Source organism: Schistocerca cancellata, chromosome 10, assembly GCF_023864275.1.
Source record: "Schistocerca cancellata isolate TAMUIC-IGC-003103 chromosome 10, iqSchCanc2.1, whole genome shotgun sequence".
NCBI classification, from domain to species: Eukaryota; Metazoa; Arthropoda; class Insecta; order Orthoptera; family Acrididae; genus Schistocerca; species Schistocerca cancellata.
Genome location: NC_064635.1, coordinates 161,354,588 through 161,379,063, shown reverse-complemented (window position 1 = coordinate 161,379,063; position 24,476 = coordinate 161,354,588). Strand labels below are relative to the sequence as shown.

Below are 24,476 nucleotides of genomic sequence, written 5' to 3'. Positions count from 1 at the left end.
ACACAGGTAACCGGTAAGTGCCACACTTTGCCACTGTTTCTCTTTCTCACTCCCCTATATAATTTATATGCTCTGAAAACTGTCAATATAGCTTCTTAATATAGTGTTTGCTTTATGCCACCCATAGTGAACACCACACTGACTAAGTACCCTCACTATACCTGAAGTAACATGAACATCAACGCCAAGTGATCAATGCGCACCCCAAAACACACGCTCCAGATGGATGTGGTAGAATGACGCTATTGGCTGGGGCGTCACTTGGTACACTGCTCGTTGCGACTGCAAATCGCCCAAGCACCCAGCTTCTTCTGTGAACAACGATGTGATGGATGCAAATCAATATTTACTCTTTTCTTAAATTACTCGAAGTAACTGTTCCTGTTCACAGTATTATACATCTACATCTAGATGATTATGAACCAATGATAATTAATTGAAACCCTCAGCTGCCGGCAGGTGTTGTTGATATACCTCGATGGGGACAGTTGAAAATGTGTGCCCCGACCGGGACTCGAACTCGGGATCTCCTGCTCACATGGCAGACACTCTGTCCATCAGAGCCACCGAGGACACAGATGAATACCGCGATTGCAGGGACTTATCCCTTGCACGCTCCCCGTGAGACCCACATTCCCAGCTGTCCACAGTCTACATACGTAACATACCTAAAAGATATTTGCCCTACATTTCAACGCGCAGCAGATCCACAGTGCGAGTCGGCATTTTCCATTTGTCCAGAAATTTGGATTTGTAGCCCAGCACTATGCACCATCACACTCAGTTAAAATATATTGAGGAGCCTGCTCGGTAGCATGTTTGTCCACCTTCGAAAACTAATTCTTTGCATGACAAGGATTCGACAGATCTTTAGTACGTTTCTGGAGGTTTTTGGCACCAGATGTTATGTACAGATCATGCACATCCAGTAAATTACTGGCTAGTGGTTTGTGGGCACAGAGCCGGCATCCAATAGCGTCCCACATGTCTTCCATCGAGATCAGATCAACAAATTTGGTGGCCAAGACATAAACGTCAGTTCACTATCTTGCTCCTGAAACTATTGCAGCACAGTTCATGTGGTGGTAGATGCTATCGCCGCTGGGGAAGACATACGTGGTACACAGCTGTCATGGTACCTTCGATTACTAACACAGGCCCCATGGAAACCCAGCTGAATGTCTCCCTTAGCTCAATACTGCCCCCATGGTCCTGTGCCCCTGACGTGGGACATGTTTCGAGCAGCCGTTCCCCTGGATGACAGTGTAACCGGACACGATCATCGACCTTGTGTAACGACAAACGTGATTCATCCGACCAGGTGACACGTTTCCCCTGATCCACTGTCCAATCTCGGCAACCCCGTGTCTCCTAACTGACGATATTGTTAGATTAACATGGGAACACTTTGAGGTTAAAATATCTTAAATGTGGCTGTAACCTTTGTCTCTGGCATGGCGAATACTTACGTTATTCAAATATTTTATTCTTTGGACTGGTGTTATAATGTTATGAAGACAAAAGTCTTTACCATGGGCAAATACATTTGTACATTTGTTCTGACGTATGCTGAATACAATCTGGCTGCAAGCCATGCCATGTGGTGTTTCTGGGTTTTATATCAATTTTATATATGACAAGAGCCGCTTGGGTTCAGCTAATGTATTGTACTACCATGTGAAGTAAGAAGGTCCACTCCTTCTGAAGATGTTATTTTTAGAAATATCGAAACCTAGGTCAAAGGCTCAATAAACCTTTGGTTTGCAACTGGTTGGCTGATGTTTCAACCTCTTCGTTTTGAGGTTACCATTTCAGCGTCTCAATCGTCTGTAGAATAACTATAACCTCTGTGTGATGCGGTAATGCGTGATTAAAACTCTCTGAGTGTTAAAGTCTGATTACAACAGTCAGATGTGACTTTTTGGGTGCGCAGCACTGTAGTGGTGGTTATCGTTTAGAGTCGGCCAGAGTCATTAAGAGACGCCATTGAAACGGTGCCGTAATATGTGGGCGAGTCTCACAATACATGGGTTTCGTCATGTGCAGAGCCCCACGTTGATCAATGTGCGCTGAATGATGTGCTCCAAAACACATGTCTTCTGATGAGCCACAGATCGCTGCATATGGTGCTTTACACAACAGGCAAGCCTCTGACCACATTCTGTGATGACACGTGCTCCTCTCCCATCTCGTCACCTACTCATAATTTCACCATCCTTCAACCACTTTCCATATGCTCATGACAGTAGCACATGAAGACTCAACCAGTATCGCTCGTTCCCAGGAGCTGTCGGTGGCTGGGCTATAATAATTTGCCCTTTGTTAAAATCGTATTTGTAAGTGGCCCAGACCATAGCGTCGCTAGAATGGTTCCCGTTGTGTCTTTTCTCCACTTATACACTTTCCTTACCACCTCATTTGATCATAATGACACCAATCACAAGGTGAGCAGTGGTCATAACGTTCTGGTTTAGCAGTGTATGTGAGTATGCTCGTTTCTTACCGCCCACCCAGTTAGCCATACAGTCTAATGCATGGCTTTCCGGATTGGGAAGGAGTGCCTGGTCCCCAGCACGAATCTGCCCGGCGGACTTGTGTCGAGGTCCAGTCAGCCAGCCAGTCTGTGGATGGTTTTTAGGCGGTTTTCCATCTGCCTTGGCGAATGTGGGCTGGTTCCCCTTATTCTGCCTGAGCTACACTATGTCGGCGAATGCCGTGCAAACAAGTTCTCCATGTACATGTACAACACCATTACTCTACCACGAAAATATAGAGGTTACACTCGTCTGGTGTGAGACGTTCGCTGGGGGGATCCACCAGGGGCCAAACCACACAATAACCCAGAAAGAGTGGTTCAGTGTGGGCCGGCGGAGGGGTGAAGTGGATTGCGGTAGGCGTCGTGAGGTTGTGGACCACTGCGACTGCAGTGGGGATGGAGCCTCTCCATCGTTTCTAGGCCCCCGGTTACAATACAATACAATGCTCCTTTCTTGCACACTAGTAATCACCCAGGAGGGCTTTGTTCACTGATGTGTCTTCCTCGTTTGAGCCAGTGTCACATGGAGGCTGCCTGTGCTGTGCTTACAGGGCCAGAGCATGTGTTCAGCCCGACGTCCCTGAAGCACTCGGAAGAGGAAACGGCAAGGCTCCAGGCGGTGCTGGACTCGGTTCGCCAGTTCGCTGCCACGCACCTCAACGTGACGTACCCTGCCAATGGCAGTGGCACCACTGAAGCGATACGGGACAGTAGGGGCCTCCAGTCGACCACCAGCGCGTCCCCACTGGCTGCGGGGCCAGACCCACTCTCATTCGACGAGCTGTTGGCGGAGATCAACAGCGAGGAGTCCAGGAAGAACGAGGTGAAGCGCCAGCAGCCCACAGACACCAACAGCACTGCTCCGACCGGCGCTCCAGCGAAGGAAACTGAAGAAGTCACCAGTAAGTGTGCAGCAGAGTACCTGCTTTCTCTAGTATCCTTATTAAATCAAGAGTCTTAACCTTCTCTTCACAATCTGTCTCTCGGGTCTCAATCCCTTTAATAAATAGTATGTGTTCTCAACAATCTCCACTTGTTAACCACTGATCTCTCCAAAATGAAATAAAATGTTCTATTGCATATTTAGCTGGGCATCCCCTTTTGGAGAGTTCGGCGCCTAGTGCATGACCATTTATTTGATGCCACTTCGGCGACTTCCGCGTTGATGATGATGAAATGATGGGGATGACGACACACAACCAGTTCCAAGCAGAGAATATCCCCAACTGACATGGAAATCAAACCTGGGGACCCGTGATAGAGAGTCAGCAACGCACGAGACCACGAGCTGCTTACTGTTCAATCCAAAGGATGCCATACACCTAACTAATAACGTGCACGGCCCCTTTCTGATCTCATTACAGCCTTTCCTAATATACTGGTATGATGGAGGTCCAATTCGTTTCTATTCACCATAGATCAGAGTGAACTGATGGGCCTATAGTCAGAGAGTGCTATCCCAAACATGGCTAAGTTTGGGAAATATAAGGGATTTCTAAAAAAATGTAAATCATATAATTTCAAAGCACAATCATTAAACCATTTGAAATAGTTGGAAAGTGCAAGTAATATGCCCAACATTGAATTTATTCAGCATGTTCACTGGGATCTGCACTGTTTAAAATCACCATGAAATGAGTGAAAAACTGGTCGGATGGAAGATGTCATGAACTCGTCGACAAAAACTCATTTTTTTTTCTTTTTTTTTGCGTTCTAACACTTCTGCGGTGGTATTTTATTCAGTAATGCTAGCTGTTTTTCCAAGACAGTTCTTCGCATTTCTATTTCTTTCCAACACTAGCTGTAGCATTTACTTCCATTTCCTATTCACGTTATCGTTAACCTCATGCTTTCTAAAGTTACAATACTGAAACTTTCATAGTTATGATCAAAGACACGATTAGATTTAAGTTGATTTGATAATATAAGGCTCTAAAATGATTTTGAGATCAAGAAAGTGTGACATACACTGCATATTTTTGTTATACATAATTGAAAATAAATAGCTTCAAACGTCATTCTGTACTCCGCAGGTACATAAACAATCCAGACATCTTTAGGTGTGGGATAATAGCCTGTAGTACTGAGATCCTTACCAACTTAAAATGAGTGGCTTTACATAAATAGTTACATATAAAAGATGTTATAGACCACTTACTGCAGGTATTAAAACTTGTTAAGAAAAGGAGTGAGCGAAAACTCCTTTTTCCATGTATGCGCATAGTTCCCTCTGGCACTGGAGTGCTCAATCGATTGATGTAGATTTTTCGACGAACAGATTTCTCTCATCACCATTATCGCTTCATCATTTTCGGTTTCAAACGCTGTGAATATTCAGTGCGGTTTAGCCTGCCTGCCAGCCTCCGGTTATCAGTTATTGCTAGTCTCTTGCAACAGCAATCAGATATTAATTACTGCATTAGTTCCCGCCGGTATACGTTTCCATACAGAAATTCTAACCTTAATACCGACTCTCAACCTCTTTGAAGCTTTCAATGTACTTTTGAAATCAAAGGGATTTCGCAAAGCATCTGCAACACGCCCTAGTGGATGACAAAGAACTCTGATGGAAACCTGGAAAGTATCAGGGCGGCACGGCAATACACTACGTCCACCAGATTTTCACCGATCAAAACTGGGGAGAGGGGGGATGTAAGAACGTGTTTAGCGTCCCATTGTGAGATGTGTCTCCACAAAAGCATATAGGTTTTCGTTGGTCCTTCGTGTTAGGTAACAGTGCTATTGATGCCGTCAGTAGTGAATGTGGCTTCATAACTAAACAATATTAATGAAAAAAAAAAAAAACATGAAATGAGTGTATGGCATCATTGGCCGGGAGGCCCCACCTGGGGAAGTCCTGAGTATTAATGGAATTACTCGGTGATTTGCAACTAATCAACGACGAATCCCTTGCAAATGATATGGATAGAGCCCGTCCAAACGTATTCTCCGAAGTGTTCTTGTTAGTGGAGACACGTGTAGGAATTGTGTGTGTGTGTGTGTGTGTGTGTGTGTGTGTGTGTGTGTGTGCGTGCGTGTGTGCATGTGCCTACTGAAGGACTACGTTCTTACCAACAGAGTAATGCCTTCTACTTCAGCCACATTTGGTTGATTTTCGCATTCAGGTGAGATATGACTGCTTGTAACTCCGCCAGTCTCACGCAGTTCATTGAAAACTCGAGTACACTCTCCAGAATCTGGTGCTCTGCGGTTAGGAAATCGTCTGCCGCGTTCTGTACAGGGAGCAGCATCGTTTCCGTTACAAAACCAGTACACAAACACGATACTGGCGTACTGAACATTTCTAAATACGTGCAGCATGCTTAAGGAATATTGTAGAATTGGTCAACAAATCGGAAACGCAATGTCAGCTGGAAAACTGATTCATGTGAAATCAAGCACATCTTCACACTTAAAAATAAAATTGACAATCGGTAAACACATTCATACCAACTGGAGTACAAATACGCGAAATCAAAACTTATCAAACATTGGGGACAAGTTATGCGGGATGTTTTATCCTAATTAGTCTATACCACCACCTCCTACTCTTGAGACATTTTGTATATATCGAAATTAACCATCACACACACACACACACACACACACACACACACACAGAGAGAGAGAGAGAGAGAGAGAGAGAGAGAGAGAGAGAGAGAGAGAGAGACCAAAGACAGCAGACACAAAGCCAAAATATTACTCAAATTTTGTATTTACGGGGATCCACAGTCTCCAGATGCTTAATAGACGTAAACAACGTTCGTAGTAGGCTGTAATGCGATGTTTACTTAATCGAGCGATTAGCTAATTTCGACTAGGGGTCATTGTCAAGTACATTTGTAACATCATGTCGTTTGCAAATGCCTCCTAATTACGAGTAAGAAGTAGCCACATTCCGTCATTTTACGAAAGGATCCACACTACAGTGACACCTTTTGAGACCGTATTCTGAACTTTGCTGTATCTACAACAACATGTACATACGGCTACTTTTTACTTGTAATTACGCGTGATTTGAAAATGACATGAAATACAGATGTTACTTATGTGTTTGACAATGACGCTTAGTCGAAAGTAGCCAATCGCACGATTAAATAAACATCGCATTACAGCCTACTACGGACTATGTTTATGTTTATTATGAAATATTAATCGACACATTTAAAAATTTATTCGCGTTTGGGGATACCGCTATGATGCCTTTGTATGGCCACACCACACTCTCACAAACGAGAGATACTGAAATATACGTATTCTGCATTGGGATGAACAAAATCGGACAAGTGTGAATAGGAATGGCGCTCTGATGGTTCCATACAAACTTTATTATGCATATAGCTAGTTCATCCATAGTTATTGATGAGTGTGTTTGCGAGTGTCAAAATGTGATATAAATGGCCATATCTTTTGACTATGTTCATTTAGAAGTATACATTTTGTAGACTGCCTAGGGACCTGAGGATTTTAATATTGGACATAAATTGCAACTAGATGTCTCTACCCATTCCTGATAAAAAGGTGTCTCAACAGATGGACAATGAAGAGATCCTATACGGGTTCTGTATCTACCGATTGAGGTAGAGAACCCTTGAAAATGAAAAGAAGTTTATGGTTTTAAAGTTTCATGGATGACGGGTTCATTGGAGATTGATTACAAACTCATGGACAAAAAATAAACTGTATCCTTTTTAGAAGAAACATTACACTCAAAGCGCATTACGAAAACCAAAGAAAATCTAAATCAGGAGAGCTGGAGGGATATTTCCTCTTCATTCGCCGCTTTACAAAGGCTGGATCGGCATCACCGTTTGTGATCCTGACCTGTTTGCTTGCTTTCTACACTAATTTCCAGATTCTGGGATTACACATGTAATTGGTGCAGAAAGCAAGCAAGCAGGTCAGCACCAGAAACAGTGACGCCGATCCAGCCTCTGTACAGTTTCTTAGAGTGACTTCAGTCTGCTGAGTGCGCTCTGGTCATTCATTTGGGGGAGGAGGGCGAGGGCGGATGACCTCACAGGAAATATCTAGTGCAGCAAGGAGTATACCTATGGTGCATACGCTTATGATGTCTGTCTTTGTGGAACATGTACGAGTGTCTGGCAGTGGATGGGTATGTGAATGATGCAAAAGAGGTGATTTTGTATGGCACAGGATACGAATTGTATGTTTACTACATCGACACAGTACGTGGTGATATATTGTCGGGTTGGAGATCGGTTTCACGCTCTAATATTCAAACTTCCATCCTCAGTAGTAGAGCACTGTAGTTGAATAAGAGTCTTTCAGGATTTGACAATGTGTTGGCCACTTTGCAGTGTTTAACTGTCAGTCCAATATGGTGACCTGTACAAAATAGTTTTGCCGTTGAAAGAAAAAAAAAAGCCAGTGCTTCCACACTGGCAGCATCAGCAATTTTGAGGGTAAATTCAGTAAGATCCAATCAGAATGCTCCATTCATTCACAAGACATCCTTTTTGCTGGGACATAGGAGTCTCTACAGTGCGGTGAGAATGTTTGTGTGTATTGAAAGGAGGACTTAATGTTTTCCAGGAAGGGCAACGTGTGATGGACGGGGTGTCACGTTAGGACCATCAGGGGGAATGCATTTGGCGTTATTCTGCACTGTTTTTCGTATACAGCTTCTGTTAGGACAGCAATTTTCGATGCAGTTGAGCTGTGAGAGATCACGAAAGCTTCTACAAGAAGGGACCATTAACCATTTCTGGGACACAATACAATTTCCGCGAGGTTGACTTGGCTCTTATTATACATAGCCATGCGACATAACACTGAGAAACTTTTAGGTACTATTGTGATGCTGTGTAGCTACGCGAGCATTTCGTGGCGATGCATCAGCCATGCTTGGTTGGTGAATACATGCACGGCAAGATGCAGTTTGCATGTCCCGTTAGAATCGCTAGGAACAATGCAGCCTGTGCTATTCTTGGAAGCAACGGAACAAATTTCTGCAGTGTCTGTGAGGGTGAGTCGCTCGGCAATTAGGTCTTCACTGGACTGCAGGTAGAGAGAGGGATCGCGCCAGCAATGGTGAACATGTGTGCCCAGTCCACAGGGTGACTTGGCGTTTATTTACATAGACATGTGACATCAGAATAACACTCGAAGAACTCTAACTGTAGAAGCAACTTTCACCTGCTGGCTGTAGGCGGCTGCGATGGTTCGCGTTCTGGCGCTGGCTTGCTTCCAGCTGGCCCTGCAGAGCACATGAGTGTGCTGGAACAGTTCGCTGATACATTGCGTATTTTACGTGCACTGAGTGTTTGTGTACTACATTATTTCACGTGTCTAAGCGTTGTGAGCATGTTTGAATAGCGTTACAGATGCATGAATTTTTTTACAATTTCTGAGCTGTTTTCATGTCTGTTGCATTATTTTGCGAATAGGTGACCAGGCTGTCCAATGCATGATTTCAACAGTTGACGATTAGCAAGTGTATTAGCAGAGCATTATTTTGACAATGTAGGAGTTGTTCACATCTCTGCACATCAGTATAATGCATTATTTTGGTGATTTACTAGTACTTTGCACGTCTGTAGACTATTTACTGTGACCTCAAGCACACAAGGGTGAGTGTTTTGTACCAGTGTAATAAATAAACTACATGAAATGCCTCCCTAAATAAACTGTATGCATTATTCTGACAGTTTACGAGTTGCTTTCGTGTCTGTACAAAAAGTGTACTGCATTATTTCAGTGATTGACTAGTAGTTTGCAGTTCTATAGACTGTTCAATGCAATATTTCGACAGTTTACAATTAGCAAGAGTATTTGCAGAGAATTATTTTGATAATTTATGGGTTGTTTGCGTCTCTGCACATCAGTGTACTGCATTATTTTGGGCTGTTTATGCGTCGTGAGCATATTTGCATAGTGTTACACATGCATTATTTAGGTGATCTACGAGTAGTTTGCAAATCTGTAAGCTATGTACTGCATTATTTCGGTAATTTACGAGTTGTTTGTGTCTCTGCACATCAGTGTACTGCATTATTTATGAGTAGTTTGCAGGTCTGTAGCCTATTTACTGTGACCTCAAGCACGTCGGAGTATGTGTTTTGTATCAGTGTAATAAATATACCATGTCAAATCTGTCCCTAAATAAATTGTTCTGGAGTAAATAAAGTACACTTCTCCCCTCCCTTAGCCCAGAACAGGCTGAGTCCTTTTCCTTCCTTTTTACCCTCCAGACTGCCGTCTTGGATTACATCATGGGAGGGACGACAGAGCCCTCTGGTTTCAGTACTGTGTACTAGGTCAGTTGGACTCCGGACCTCTGGGTGGACACACTAGATGGAGCTACTGCCTCAAATTGTTTAAATAAAGGCTTACATCCATCCTATCCAGCACAGGCTGAGTCCTTTTGCCGCCAATTCCTAGGAAGAGGTGGCGCTCGGATGACTTAGGTTAGTGGAGGTAGCCCAAGTGACCTATTCTCCCACCATTTTCTTTGGTTAGTGGAGGTAGCCGTGGTGTGTTGCATTGTTCTGGTGGAGGGGAGGGGGTTAGGTTATTGGTAGCCCAATTGACCTATTTTTCGCGAAAATTTGAACTTCCTGTCATTGTGTCATTGCCATATCTATCGCCGCCATCTTGAATAAATTTGGCAACAATGGAGAGTGGGGCCATACGAACTTTGTTCTACTACTGGTGACTGTATTAACAAATAACCTTATAAACAGAGATGGTTGTTTCTGTTTGAATTCTGCGTGGAATCTTGATCTCTCACTTGTCAAAAAACAGAGGGACTGAGTTTATATTACCTAACCCATTGATTATTAATTTCACTATCGATAACTTCTGACGCCGCTCATCTGGTTTGTAATGGCGCTAGTGTCTACAGCATGTGTGAATGTTATCTTTCTGGAGTTTCTCTGGGAACCAGGGTTTTAAATTGCCTTGCACAACTCTAGTGACTTTTGTTGGTACTACCACAACGACTTGTGTTGTCGCTGTTAATTCACTATGGATTTTAATAATAAAAATAACTGTGAAACACGGACTGAAAAATCTTCTACAACAACTAATTAATAAATAAAAGACCCTAATCATTATTCTGTCCAATTCTCGAGCCTTCACTCGTCCCACGATCTAGTGAGGTCTGATCTCCAAGACGAGTGTTATCTTTGTAATTCATTCTCGGGATAAAGATTAGAGCCACTTTATTACTATACATTTCGTTTTTTTCGGAATTTAATCCTTGATCTTTATTGTTTCACCTCAAATGTTGCCATCATGTGTTCAAACTGATTAAAATATGGCAATGTTTGTATGTTATTCTAATATATGAACGGGGATTGAATTGCTCATTTGCATCTGAAATGCTGCCGTCATGTGTTCAAACTGATTAAAATCTGGGAATGTTTGTATGTTATTCTAATATATGAGCAGGGACTGAATTGCTCATTTGCAACCTATCATTACCATCTCTCATAATCAAATCAAATATTATATTGGGTTCAGTTAAGTAATATTATCTGGAGAGCAATATTTTCGTCTTTGTCTGTTACCTTTAAAAAATCAGTTTTAAAGTTTATATATCCGTTATATGTACCGGTACTCTTTGAAAACTCGTATTGCAATTTTGTTCAAACACCATACAAGTTTGTGCAGTGGTAGGATTTAATGCTATTTCTTCCATTGTTTCACGAAATTATCAAATTCTAAGCAGAGCCAAAGCTAGTTCGTAGTTTTTTGCGTACTCCTTACACTCGCGACGCGCAACGCGATTGTTCGAAAAAGCTCGATATTGTATCGAACGCTGAGGCATAAGGGGAAATCTCGAGGCCGTTCGAACGCGGGTATCGTTTGCTCAGCCCTAAGTGGCGCAGTTTTGCCATGAAAATGGCAGGGTGTGCTGCTGTCGAAATATCTGAGGTTGTCGACGGCGTCACCCGACTGCATTCCGTAAGTTATTTGAACATTGTATATGCCGAGACAAGCTCAGGTCTCACACGTGGCGTTATTACTATTAAAAATTTATAATTTCACGATGAAGATAACACATGACAAAATGCGTCATACTTTTAGTGAAATCAAGTTCAAAACTGACAACCTGCTGCAAATGAAGTTATGATATACAAGGTCTGTTCAAAAAATTCCAAAACATTCGTAATTTCGTGCCAATGGTGTGATGGAGCGAAATGGCGTTGGCATCCCTGCACAAGGCTGTGTTTAGTGTGTAACTCCCTAAAGTCTGTTGTACGTCTGTTAGTTATTGTTTGGTGCTGTATTGAGTAAAACTTTGTGTCGCACAGTTTGCGAATTTCGAGATGGCTGAGTTAGTGGAGCAAAGCGCCTGTATTAAATTTTGCGTGAAACATAAGAAAACCTTAAGAGAAAGATACCAAATGATGCAGAAAACCTACGGTGATGAGTGCTTAAGCCGTACTCGGTGTTACGAATGGTTCACACGATTTAAAAATGGCCGGACAGAAGTTAAAGATGACCCTCGTTTAGGACGTCCTTCGACGTCTACCGACGGTGCTCGAGTCAGGAGCATCAACGAAACTGTGCGTGCCAACCTGACTGTCCGAGAGATTGCAGAAGAATGTAATATTTCAGTTCGATCATGTCACGGGATCCTGATACAGCATCTTGGAATGCATCGTGTAGCCGCCAAGTTCGTCGCACGGCTCACGATCAAGACCAGAAAGACATTCGCATCGCAATCTGTTTAGAGCTTTTGGATCGAGCAAATGAGACTAAGATATTCCATGAGAGAATCTTAACTGGCGATGAGGCGTGGGTCTACGGTTATGATGTTAAGAGCAAGGTCAATCTTCACAGTGGGTCAGGAAAAGTTTTCCACGACCACAAAGAGCTCGTCAGGTCAGGCCAAATGTCAAAAGATATCCTGATGGTTTTCTTTGACTTTGAAGGATTAATTGGTCATGAATTCGTGCCACAGGGACAAACTACCGGGATGTGTTGCGACGCCTGAGAGAATATGTGAGAAAGAAACGGCCTAAAATGTGTCGAGTCAGTTCATGACTCTTGCATCACGATAACGCACCCGCACATTCATCCCTGTTGGAGCGTGACTACTGCACAAAAACCGAAACCACTCTACTTCCTCAGCCTCCGACTCTCCAGACCTGACCCCTGCTGATTTTTTTTATTTCCAAGGTTGAAAACCCCGTTGAAAGGATGAATATTTGCAACGGTAGACGAGATAAAAGAAAATTCGCAGACGGCGCTTCACGCGATGCAGCAAGAAGGCGTGCCAAGACTACTTTCGGACGTGGCAAAGGCATCGGTTGCAGTGTATCAAATGGTTCAAATGGCTCTGGGCACTATGCGACCTATCTTCTGAGGTCATCAGTCGCCTAGAACTTAGAACTACTTAAACCTAACAAACCTAAGGACATCACACACATCCATGCCCGAGGCAGGATTCGAACCTGCGACCGTAGCGGTCGCTCGGCTCCAGACTGTAGCGCCTAGAACCGCACGGCCACTTCGGCCGGCTGCAGTGTATCAGTTGTGGAATATAGTATTTCAAAGGAGACCATGCACAATAAGTAAAAAGTAGGCACAGAAAAATTTGTGTACAAAGAATGAGATTTTCACTTTGCAGCGGAGTGTGCGCTGATATTAAACTTTCTGGCAGATTAAAACTGTGTGCCCGACCGAGACTCGAACTCGGGACCTTTGCCTTTCGCGGGCAAGTGCTCTACCAATTGAGCTACCCAAGCACGACTCACGCGCCGTCCTCACAGCTTTACTTCCGCCAGTACCTCGTCTCCTACCTTTCAAACTTCACAGAAGGTACAAAGTTCCTAAATTTTTTGGACAGACTTCGTAATCCACTGATCTACCCGAAGATGAGGTTGTACGCTTATGAAACGCGCCGTGAAAGAAAATAAAGCTGAATGTCAGAGAAAATTGTATTAATTTATCTTTTCAGCAATGTAGATGCACCTGTTGTTGTTGTTGTGGTCTTCAGTCCTGAGACTGGTTTGATGCAGCTCTCCATGCTACCCTATCCTGTGCAAGTTTCTTCGTCTCCCAGTACTTACTGCAACCTACATCATTCTGAATCTGTTTAGTGTATTCATCTCTTGGTCTCCCTCTACGATTTTTACCCACCACGCTGCCCTCCAATGCTAAATTTGTGATCCCTTGATGCCTCAGAACATGTCCTACCAACCAGTCCCTCCTTCTTGTCAAGTTGTGCCACAAACTCCTCTTCTCCCCAATTCTGTTCAATACCTCCTCATTAGTTATGTGATCTACCCATCGAATCTTCAGCACTCTTCTGACGCACCACATTTCGAAAGCTTCTATTCTCTTCTTGTCTAAACTATTTATCGTCCATGTTTCACTTCCATGCATGGCTACACTCCATACAAATACTTTCAGAAACGACTTCCTGCATTTAAATCTATACTCTATGTTAACAAATTTCTCTTCAGAAACGCTTTCCTTGCCATTGCCAGTCTACATTTTATATCTTCTCTACTTCGACCATCATGTTATTTTGCTCCCCAAATAGCAAAACTCCTTTAGTACTTTAAGTGTCTCATTTCCTAATCTAATTCCCTCAGCATCACCCGACTTAATTCGACTGCATTCCATTTCCTCGTATTGCTTTTGTTGATGTTCATCTCATATCCTCCTTTCAAGACACCATCCATTCCGTTCAACTGCTCTTCCAAGTCCTTTGCTGTCTCTGACGGAATTACAATGTCATCGGCGAACCTCAAAGTTTTTATTTCTTCTCCATGGATTTTAATACCTACTCCAAATTTTTCTTTTGTTTCCTTCACTGCTTGCTCAATATACAGATTGAATAACATCGGGGAAAGGCTACAACCCTGTCTCACTCCCTTCCCAACCACTGCTTCCCTTTCATGTCCCTCGACTCTTATAACTGCCAACTGGTTTCTATACAGATTGTAAATAGCCTTTCGCTCCCTGTATTTTACCTCTGCCACCTTCAGAATTTGAAAGAGAGTATTCCAGTCAACATTGTCAAAAGCTTTCTCTAAGTCTACAAATGCTAGAAACGTAGGTTTGCTTTTCCTTATGTTCTAAGACAAGTCATAGGGTCAGTACTGCCTCACGTGTTCCAACAGTTCTACGGAATCCAAACTGATCTTCCCCGAGGTCGGCTTCTACCAGTTTTTCCATTCGTCTGTAAAGAATTCGTGTTAGTATTTTGCATCTGTGACTTATTAAACTGATAGTTCGGTAATTTTCACATCTGTCAACACCTGCTTTCTTTGGGATTGGAATTATTATATTCTTCTTGAAGTCTGAGGGTATTTCGCCTGTCTCATACATCTTGCTCACCAAATGGTCGCTAGGACGGACTTAATGTCGAGATACTTTCAAATCAAGGAACTGCTTTTCCAGATCGCGCCAACCGCACCGCGGAGGACGAGGCGCGCGTGCAGGCACTGTCGGAGTCGTTCGGTGGAGACATCGGCGGCGGCGACATCGGCGACTCAGACTACGAGGAGAAGGAGGGCGGCGGCGAGCAGGCAGTCCAGAGGCCCAATGGACTATACTTCCTCTTCGACTGGAACTCCTTCCTCAGGGTCGGCGAGGAGGACAATCCGCGCGTCAACCTTCGCTTCTCACCTAGGGCGGGCAACCCAAGGAACTTCCTCCCCATCACCGTGCCCTAGGCGGAATGGATGGGACCAAGTCCAACGGACAACGTTCCAAACGGGTCCAGCTGCTCATATCAAAAGATGGACACTTGGGTGGCGAACGCCCCATTCGACAGGTGTCGCGTATGACTGCTGCTTGGGCTGCGTCGGCAGGTCTTCCGCTGTGCACTGCGTGCTGAATTACTGCCGACGCACCCGCCATTCCCTAGCTTTTTTGTACTGTTTCCAAGCTCTGGACTGACACCGAAAGAGCAAGGAGTATTTATACTGAGTGGCCAAAAGTCGTGGGAAGGCACTGGATGTGGTCTTCGGTCGTCGCCTGACGAAGCCTATGCGGTGCCTTTGTCTCCGTACAGTCCCGATACAAATGGATTTCTGACGCCCCACATCCGTATCACCAGCTTGCTGACTCATACCCGGCCGACTATCACCCCATATGGGTCTGCACAGGTGACGCGGCTTCAACTGTTTAAACACTTGTCTTCCAGAGCTGCAGTTTACATACATCTAGAATATTTTTCTCGCGCTATTGAACGTAAACCCTTTTGGCGTCGGGAACCATAATTCTTGTCTAATTGTCCGATACATTAGGAGCCATGTATTTTCCACCGATTAGCATTCCACGTTTAAATTTCGAGATGTGCTGCCATGTTCGTCGCACACCTGTCTCTGACAGACTGCTCACGTATCACGTCTACACTAGCGCCATATGCTGCATCTAACAGTAACATTAGGATTTCATACATGAGGCGTCCTCAGATCGGACAACCTTTCCCCTGACTTTTCGCCACTCAGTTTATTCAAAACTGCAGCCTATTGCAACAGCAGTCACACAGCAAAGCACCAAGCGCAGTGTTTATAGAAATCACTTGGTCTCCATTAAAATGCCATCTGTTGGATTTACAGGAAACTATGATGAAATTCCTCCGAAGGGGCTGACAGGGAACTGGCAATTAGGTCGTGTGCAGTATATAACGGAACTACTGTTGGCTTTAGAGCAAAGGATAAGGTGTGGTTCAATCTGTAAGTAGTGCTGCAATCAAACTTATATTGTACCACAGCCGAATGAGAAACAACTGCATCACTGAGATGCTGTTGTTGTCAACCGCACTCAGGACTCAGGTCACTGGCCGCTGTGGCGGTCCACCATATTTAAATGCGTCAGCCAATAATTATACTAAGATGGATTACCGTGTATTCACTTTTACTTGAGCGCTAAGAGAGCTGTGCAGTGAACGAGGCCTTCCCATCACATATTGCAGTGAGAAGAACAGTTTGAAAGCCCCCTCCATTGTAAAGTACAGCCACTATGCCTGCGATTTATGCTTCAAATCGAGCGTCTACAGCAACCATTTTTTCTTTTCTTTAAGCAGCTTCCACCACTCATTTCAATATAGAGAGACAACACCGCTACGTCATTGTTTTGGAAACAGACATTCCACAAATATTCTTGGATTTTATTTTACTTATTTACCGTTCAGTCACTATAACTAGTTAAGGTGTTGCAGCATCATTCTAAAGCAATCCTTCCTGTTGTCAGGCTGAGATCCGGTATGACCGCTCGTCACAGCCAGCTGCTACTTCACACAGCATTGTTTTATTGCTAAGGTTGGTAGCGACTGGAGATAAAAACACGAGCGTACGGAAGTCCCTACTTCTACATCAACACTTTTCAAGCCACGTAGTGGCGTGTGGCGGCAGGTACTTCTGGTAACATTAATTGGTCCTCCTTCCTGACTATTCCGAATCAAAACTAGGAAACCGTGTGTGCAAGATGAAGTCAACTTCCCTGACTGCTAATAATGATTGTAGTTTTAAGTGTTCACCAGTGTGAGTATTAGCATCCTTACTGAAACGTGCTAAGACAAATGTGGCAAAATTATTAAAAATAAAAATGAATCGCTCATTTCTAAAAGGTCCCATGTTTATACAGACTAGTTTCGATAAAAATTTAAATATGAGTTTTAAGACAATTGGTCTGAGGGTTTTTTTAAGTGAACACCGACGAATCTATTCAGCAACAAAATAGTTTTTACAGTGCAATTTTTGAATTATGTGAACTAATGGTCTTTTAGCAATGATTTCGGAAACCGGTTGATAACTCACTCATTTAACTTTGTACAACCAGAACTACGCACTGGAGTATCAGAAGAACACGTATTATGTGTTTGCTACGCAGATGGCGTACCATCGGCATATCTAACTGCAGCTGGTATGTGCACTTCATATAAAAATGTTTTGGTCTGAGACACTAGTCCTCTTCCACAAGGACTGTCAGGATACTTTCATAACTGTACATACTTATATCGAATGTATTTAATAAGCTTCTTGAAGACTACTCCTTTCTTATGTTTGGCTGGAACACTTCCACTGCAGAGACCGAGGAAAGGTCACATGTTTTGTCATTGCAAAACGTATGTCAAAGTGTGCTTTACAAGTCCACAAATGAAGTCAAAGGTGGCTTCCACAATCGAATTGGGTTATATACGAATTCTGAATTGTCTGCATCACTATCGGTGATGAGAGTCCACTTTTCGTGCACAAATTCCACCAGTTGCAAACTAGTTTCCTCGAAGTTCGCAATGTGCATTACAAGTTTGTTATTCTCAGTGGAATTTACAATGGCGCTTCTCCAAGAGAAGGACCTTCATGTGCCCACACCAACTGCCAGAAGGAGCCAGTTTAGCATAGTCAGATTCACCTATCCATGAACCAGCCACGGCATTATGACGTCATCCGAACGCTGTCCAAAGTGGACTGGCAGAGCAAAACAAAGCCACGGAGCTCACTTGGCAGAGAAAATAGCGCTGTTTCGTTTATTCATGGCCAAGATCAATAACTTGTCTATTGTGAGCCTCTCTTCCAGTTGTAGTTATTCTCATGTTTATTAATTACTGTGGCCCCACACATACTCTACCGTCGTAATTATTTACGCTGACCGCAACATTAGTTTTGTAGAAACCTACTTGTTTGTCCCATAGTCCCTCCACAATGCCTGCTGCGTTTCCTAGGTAACAATTGCTGTTGTGTTTCCCGAAGTGTGAACCGATGCTCTCTTTAGCGAATCCAATGTACACCTGACTGCATGACGAAGCCCATGTACATTTATGTAGTGGTTACAAGAGAACGGAGGCCTTTCACGATTTAAATATTTTTACCCATTCTTAGTGTGAGTATTGTGTTTACACAGTTTTTCGTCAGAATTGTGCTAAAGCAATTGGTGAAAGCCTCCACGCCGGAACGTTAATATTATGTTCGATTTGAAATCGTCTATCAAAAAATAATATATTAGCGGGCATGACCTGCTTAGTTTATTCAAGTCTTGGTCCCCTTTTACAACATATGCATCCTACACTCCTCTCCACTAGTAAATTAACTATTCCTTAATGCTTCATGACGTGTGCTATCGACCTATCCCTTCTTTTAGTCAAGTTGTGCCACAAATTTCTTTTCTCCCCAGTTGGTTTTAGCACCTTTTCATTAGTTATTCGGAATACTCATTACTCATCTAATCTTCAGCATTCTTCTGTAGCAGCACATTTGAAAATCTTCGCTTATCTCCACGTTTCACATTGAAAAAAAAAACTTTCATTATAAACCCTTTAAGATTCAAATTTATATTCGATGTTAGCAAATTTTTCTCATTCACGGCGGTCAGTTTATATTCTCTTTACTTCTGCCGTTGTCAGTTACTCTGTTGCCCAAATACCAAAACTCATCTACTACTTTCAGCGTCACATTTCCTACTCTAATTCCCCCAATGCCACCAAACGTAATTCGACAACACCCCATTACCTTTGTGTTTATGTTACGATCCATTTTAAAAAACACTAATTCCGACTCTGTCGGGATTACAACGTCATCAGTAATCCCATAAATGCCGTTATATCTTCTCTCAGAAATTTAAAAGCTTTTTCGAAATTCCTGTTTCGTTTACATTTTGCTCAAATGCACACGAAATGGTCTGGGCGATGCGTAACAACAAACAAAAAATCAGTTAAATGTGGCTGATTGTTCTCTTAAAGAAGATACACCAGTGAGCCAACAACCCTGAGTACAGACTAACAACCTCTACGAAGATCTGCCATGACACATAATCTTAAAACAAGAATCACGTTCCACTCATCGTCTGATCTATCACTGATCAGTATCCAGCCACTTATAGCGGCTGCAATGCCATGATTCCATTGCAGGTAAGTGCTACCTGCAATCCGTGAAAAAGAGTAAGTACATTCCCTCCTAATACTTGTAATGCATGCAGCTCTCCAGGAAAATCGCTGAACCAGTAACTGAACATAGTAATATGTGTCACTTCCAGATGTACTATTCACTGTAGAAGCAAAGGCCAAAGAAAAGTACCCCAATAGTAAGTAAATTGGCATATAAGGTGGGACACCACACTAGAGAACTATTAACCAAGATGACCACCAACTTACCAATACATCAAATACATCCACTCACCCACATCGAATATCCAGTCGACCAGGCAGTTATTACCCTGCTAACGAACCAATGACCATTCGTAAGGCCAACCACCTACCTTGCAATGGGGATGAAATGTTATCTGTCATAGCCAATAAGTTACTGATTCAATTACAACTCTACTCTAATACTATTCCTTCAGTTACCAATAAAACTTGTGCATAGCTTTTATAATATGCTATAAGAAGACGGTTCCGGAGAAGCTAAACTTCGTGTTATAACTCATTTTCTACACGTTTTGTAGGCAATTGGAAAATATATTGAGTTCGAACACTATGAAATACCCCTAAGAAAACAATCTACTAATACATAACAAGCATGGATTCAGACAATATCGTTCTTGTAAAACACAAATGGCTCTTATTCACTCGAAGTAATGAGTGCTATCGACAGGGAATCTCACACTGATTCCATATTTCTATATTTACAGAAGGCTTTCGACACACTTCTTCACAAGTGGCTTCTAATCAAGTTGCGTGCCTATGGAGTTTCGTCTCAGTTGTACAAGTGGATTTCTTATATATATCTGAAAGGTCACAAATTAACAGGAAGTCATCGAATGAAACAGAAGTGACATCTGCGATTCCCCAAGGAAATGTTACTTGCCCTCTTCAGTTTCTAGTCTACGTGAATGATTTAGGAGACAATCTCAGCAGCCCTCTTCCATTTTCTGCGCCTAGTACAGTCATCAGAAGACCAAAACGAATTGCATTAGTATTTAGACTGGTATCTCCATGGTACGAAAAGTGGCAATTTAACCTTAACAATACAAAACGTGAGTACCTCTACACAAGTACTAAAAATTTCGGTTACACGATGAATCATACAAATTTAAAGGCTGTCGATTTTAGTAAATATCTATGAATTACAACTACTAACAACTTAAATCGGAACCATCACACAGAAAATCTCCTGGGGAAGGTAAACCACAAACTGCATTTTATTGTCAAAACACCTACAAGACGCAATAAATCTACTAAAGAGACTGTCTAAACTATCCTTGTGCCTTCTGGAATACTGTTGCGTGGAAAGCGTTACTTGCCAGATTTGACTGACCGAGAACATCGAAAAAGTTCAAAGAAGCAATAAAGGGTAGCTTGTTTTGTATTCTCGCGAAAACTTAATGTGTGTCACGGACATGATGCGCGAGTTGGGGTGACAATCAACAAAATAAAGGCTGTTTTCGCTGCGGCGAGATATTTTCAAGAAATTTTAATCACCAACTTGCTCCTCCGAATGAGAACATATTTTGTTTGCTCCCTTCTACATAAGGAGACATGTCCATCGCAATAAAATATGATAAATCAAAGCTCGCACAGAACGATTTAGTAGTTGATTTTTCCCTCGAGCTATTCGAGAGTGGAGCTATGGAGAAGCGATCTCAAAGTGCTTCTGGAAAACGCCTGGCAAGTACTTAATTGTGAATTACAGAGCAGTGACTTAGATGTACATTATGGGAAACTCCAAGGAACAATGTACGACATACTACTCGAATACCTTTCTTTGAAGAAGTCTTCAAAGTATCTTACAGTAACATGCATCTACCAAGCAGCGAACTGAATCTCCCGGTCGCAATTAAGAAGCACGGCCTTGTTGTACGGTAGGTGTTATCCAGTTTCCTTCGCCTGGCCACTGATCTCACAGAAATAGCCAACTGCTGGGTAACATACCGTTTAACGTGAACTCTGAACCACGGCAGATCATCAGATATTGCACATATGAAAATGAGTGACTTAAGTGAAAGAAGCGATACGTAATATCATCGATCGAGGACTGAACCAGTGACTTTTGGACGCCTACCTTGTCACATTCGGTTTCCCAGAACCACCGTAGTCCAAATCCAGGCCGCCTCACGTAACCATACCCCTTTTTTTCCCTATTTCTCACCGATCTAGCCACTCCGTCTCTCAACGAGAAGTTAAACCCTTAAACTTTCCCACATGTTTTCTTCATCTTTAACACAATTTGCTAAACACTTATGAGTAGCATCCACGTCTGTATCTACACGATTAATCTGCAATTCATCCTGAAGTGCTTAGCAGAGGGTGCTAGACACCACTATTTCTATACCTTTCCCGCCTCTAACAGCGCGTTGGAACAACTGAACTACTTCTCTCCGTGTGACCCCGGATTTTCGTTATCCTATGTAGCTTAGAGGCAACAAAATATTTTACGACTCTAAGGAGAAAGTTGTTGATCAAAATTTCATAGAATCATTTCGCTAGCATGAAAAATGACTTTGCTATAATAACTGCCACCCAAACTTGCTTATCATATCCACGATAGTCTGTCCCATCTTTCGCGACACCACAAAACATGCTACCCTTTTTCGAACTTTTCCGATCTCCTGTGTAGATCACCCCTTGTGATCCCATACTGCGTAGCAACAAAGAAGGGCACATTTTAAATGTTCTTCCAATAAAACGCAGTCTCTGGATCACTTTGTCAATTGCTGTAATAGCTAAACGACAATAAAATTTCATTCATTCATTCATTCATATCCCTACAACATGTCTTATATGGTCGCTCCAATTTAGGCTGCTCCTAACTGTAATCCGTAGCAAGTTGACTCAACAGCCTCAAAATCTATGTCGTTTATCATATGCCAGTAATGCAGTGGAATTCCCTTAGTATTCATGTAGAGGGCATCACACTTCTGTTATCAAAAATCCACTTTTCGCCCCATTCAGGTCCTCGTCAAAATTATTTTGTAATTCTTTTGAACTTCTGTTGACTTCAATGCACGGTAAACGACAGACTCATCTACTAAAAACAACCTAAGAGGGATGCTCATGTCTCCAAAATCATGTATATTGATCAAGAACAAAGGTCCTATCACATTTCCTTAGGGAATACCGTAAATAACCTAGGTCTCACTAGGTAAGGTCCCATCAATTACTATACATTGCTACTTTCCTGATGGCGAATCACGACTCTAATCGTATAGCTGAGAAAACATTCCCTAGGCGTTCAATTCGATTAGAAGCCGCTTATGAGGAATGGTATCAAAAACCTTCCAAAAAGTCTGGCGTTTAATTTATCCAACACTCCTGGCTAACGACTTCTGCATTCCTTCAGTTTATGCCTTTATAGGTCCCCAGGCATCTGGCTTAAGAAAACGTAAAACATGTCTTACAGAAAGCTCATCCGACCGTGCGGCAAGTACTCCGAGGATCAATACGGCGAAAGTCGTCAATTATAAACATCTCTAACTACGGACCTTCAAGCGCGCTGCTACAGACCAATCAATAACAGCACATCCCAAACTGTACCTCCTTGGCGGCAGCAAAACTTTCGCATGGCCCAAAAAAACGACGTTTCTCGCTATTCAACAGTGCGATCAGTAAACAGTGTACTCTAAAGCTATCAGAAATTAATGAAGACTAGAATTCGAACTGGAGCGACTGCGGCGCTTATGCTGGCTGCGCTGTTTCGTCTAGTGAGCAAATATGAAAAATCTACATGAATAGCGCTTCGCGATACACGCGGTAGAAGGGAGAAAGAAAAAAGTGCACGACAGGCGATCCCAACCAAGGCAGAGGTCAAGTCGGGCGAGAGATTACCACCCAATCACTGCAAAAGAACTTAGTCAAAGGTCTTTCATAAAAGATGTTTTATAATGTCTCTGAATGTGTCTGAGTTACTTTTACAATAGATTTTACAAATGAACCGGGCCGACGTTAATGGCACACTTCTGAGTGCTGAAAGCCGGGAACACAGGGATAGACGATGCGAATGCAGCTACAATGAACCACACTGCTGCCACGATCCAGCTGTTGACATAATATCACTTTGCTAAAAACTAAACATAAGTTGACGAGTTAACAAACACATATTTCATCTTAAAATACGCATACAAAAATCCTCGAAACGTGAAATTAACATCTGCATTATGAGATAAACGAAATAATTAACATAGCGACTATCAATCTACAAATGCACACACTAATGTCGTACTGCTATTGTTATACGCCAATGAGGAGACGAATTCAATGTTCGCCATGACGAGCCAGGCACTGAAGTAATACTTTGGAACCCCCGCCTGGAGACAGGGATGAGTGACAATCATATTTTTCTATGTGATACTGCTTCCCCATTCTTTCTTAAATTACGTCATCTACACGCTTTTCTCTGTATCAGTATTTAAATGATTTCATTCCAGCCTTAATCTAGCCTTGTATATTGTCACCCCTACATGCCTATTTGTACACATAACGGCCTTGACAGTACATTTCACATACTGCGTTATAATATTCGTCTACCCCAACAATCTCCACCCCCTTCTGCCCCCCTACCTCTTCCACTGTCCTTTCTAATACGTGTTAGTTATTACCATATCCCGAAACAGATTTCCCCACAAAACGTTTTGCTAAATTATTCCTTTTTGCACTTCCACATTTTGTTCTTTACCTGTCCATGCCATTTTTAATGTACTTCTATGGTACCGCATTCCAAATGCCTCCAGTCTCTTCTGTCAACTTCCCATGGTGCACATTTCACTTCAATAAATTTTGCTTCATTGGCAATGATTTTAGAATAAAGGCATTTTTCTTTCCTGGAAATGCAACACACTCGACAAATGCATGTAACCTGAGCATTTATAGCACAGCTTCATCTTCACACAGATACACATTTCTTAACAAAAAGTTCTGTGATAGAGTACACACTGACCTCAACTCATCACAAATATTTCCTTTGCAACAAGTGGTTTGGTGGAATTGTAATACAGTTTAGCAGAACAGTAACACAGTTCCTGAAGAGGAAAGGTTGTTCACAGGTTTTCTTGGAAATAACCTCAAAATTTACTCTCTATG

At 42.6% G+C, this 24,476-nt stretch overlaps 1 protein-coding gene across 1 annotated transcript in view; it reads left to right on the top strand.

Annotated features, from left to right (window-relative positions):
- LOC126106214 (mucin-5AC-like) overlaps positions 1-15,195 on the top strand; it is a 100,135-nt gene extending 84,940 nt beyond the window's left edge. The window contains exons 10-11 of the mRNA XM_049912445.1: positions 3,088-3,438; positions 14,921-15,195. Of these exons, the coding sequence (XP_049768402.1) occupies positions 3,088-3,438; positions 14,921-15,195 (626 nt within the window). The remainder of the gene's footprint in view (positions 1-3,087; positions 3,439-14,920) is intronic.
- Positions 15,196-24,476: the final 9,281 nt, after the last annotated feature.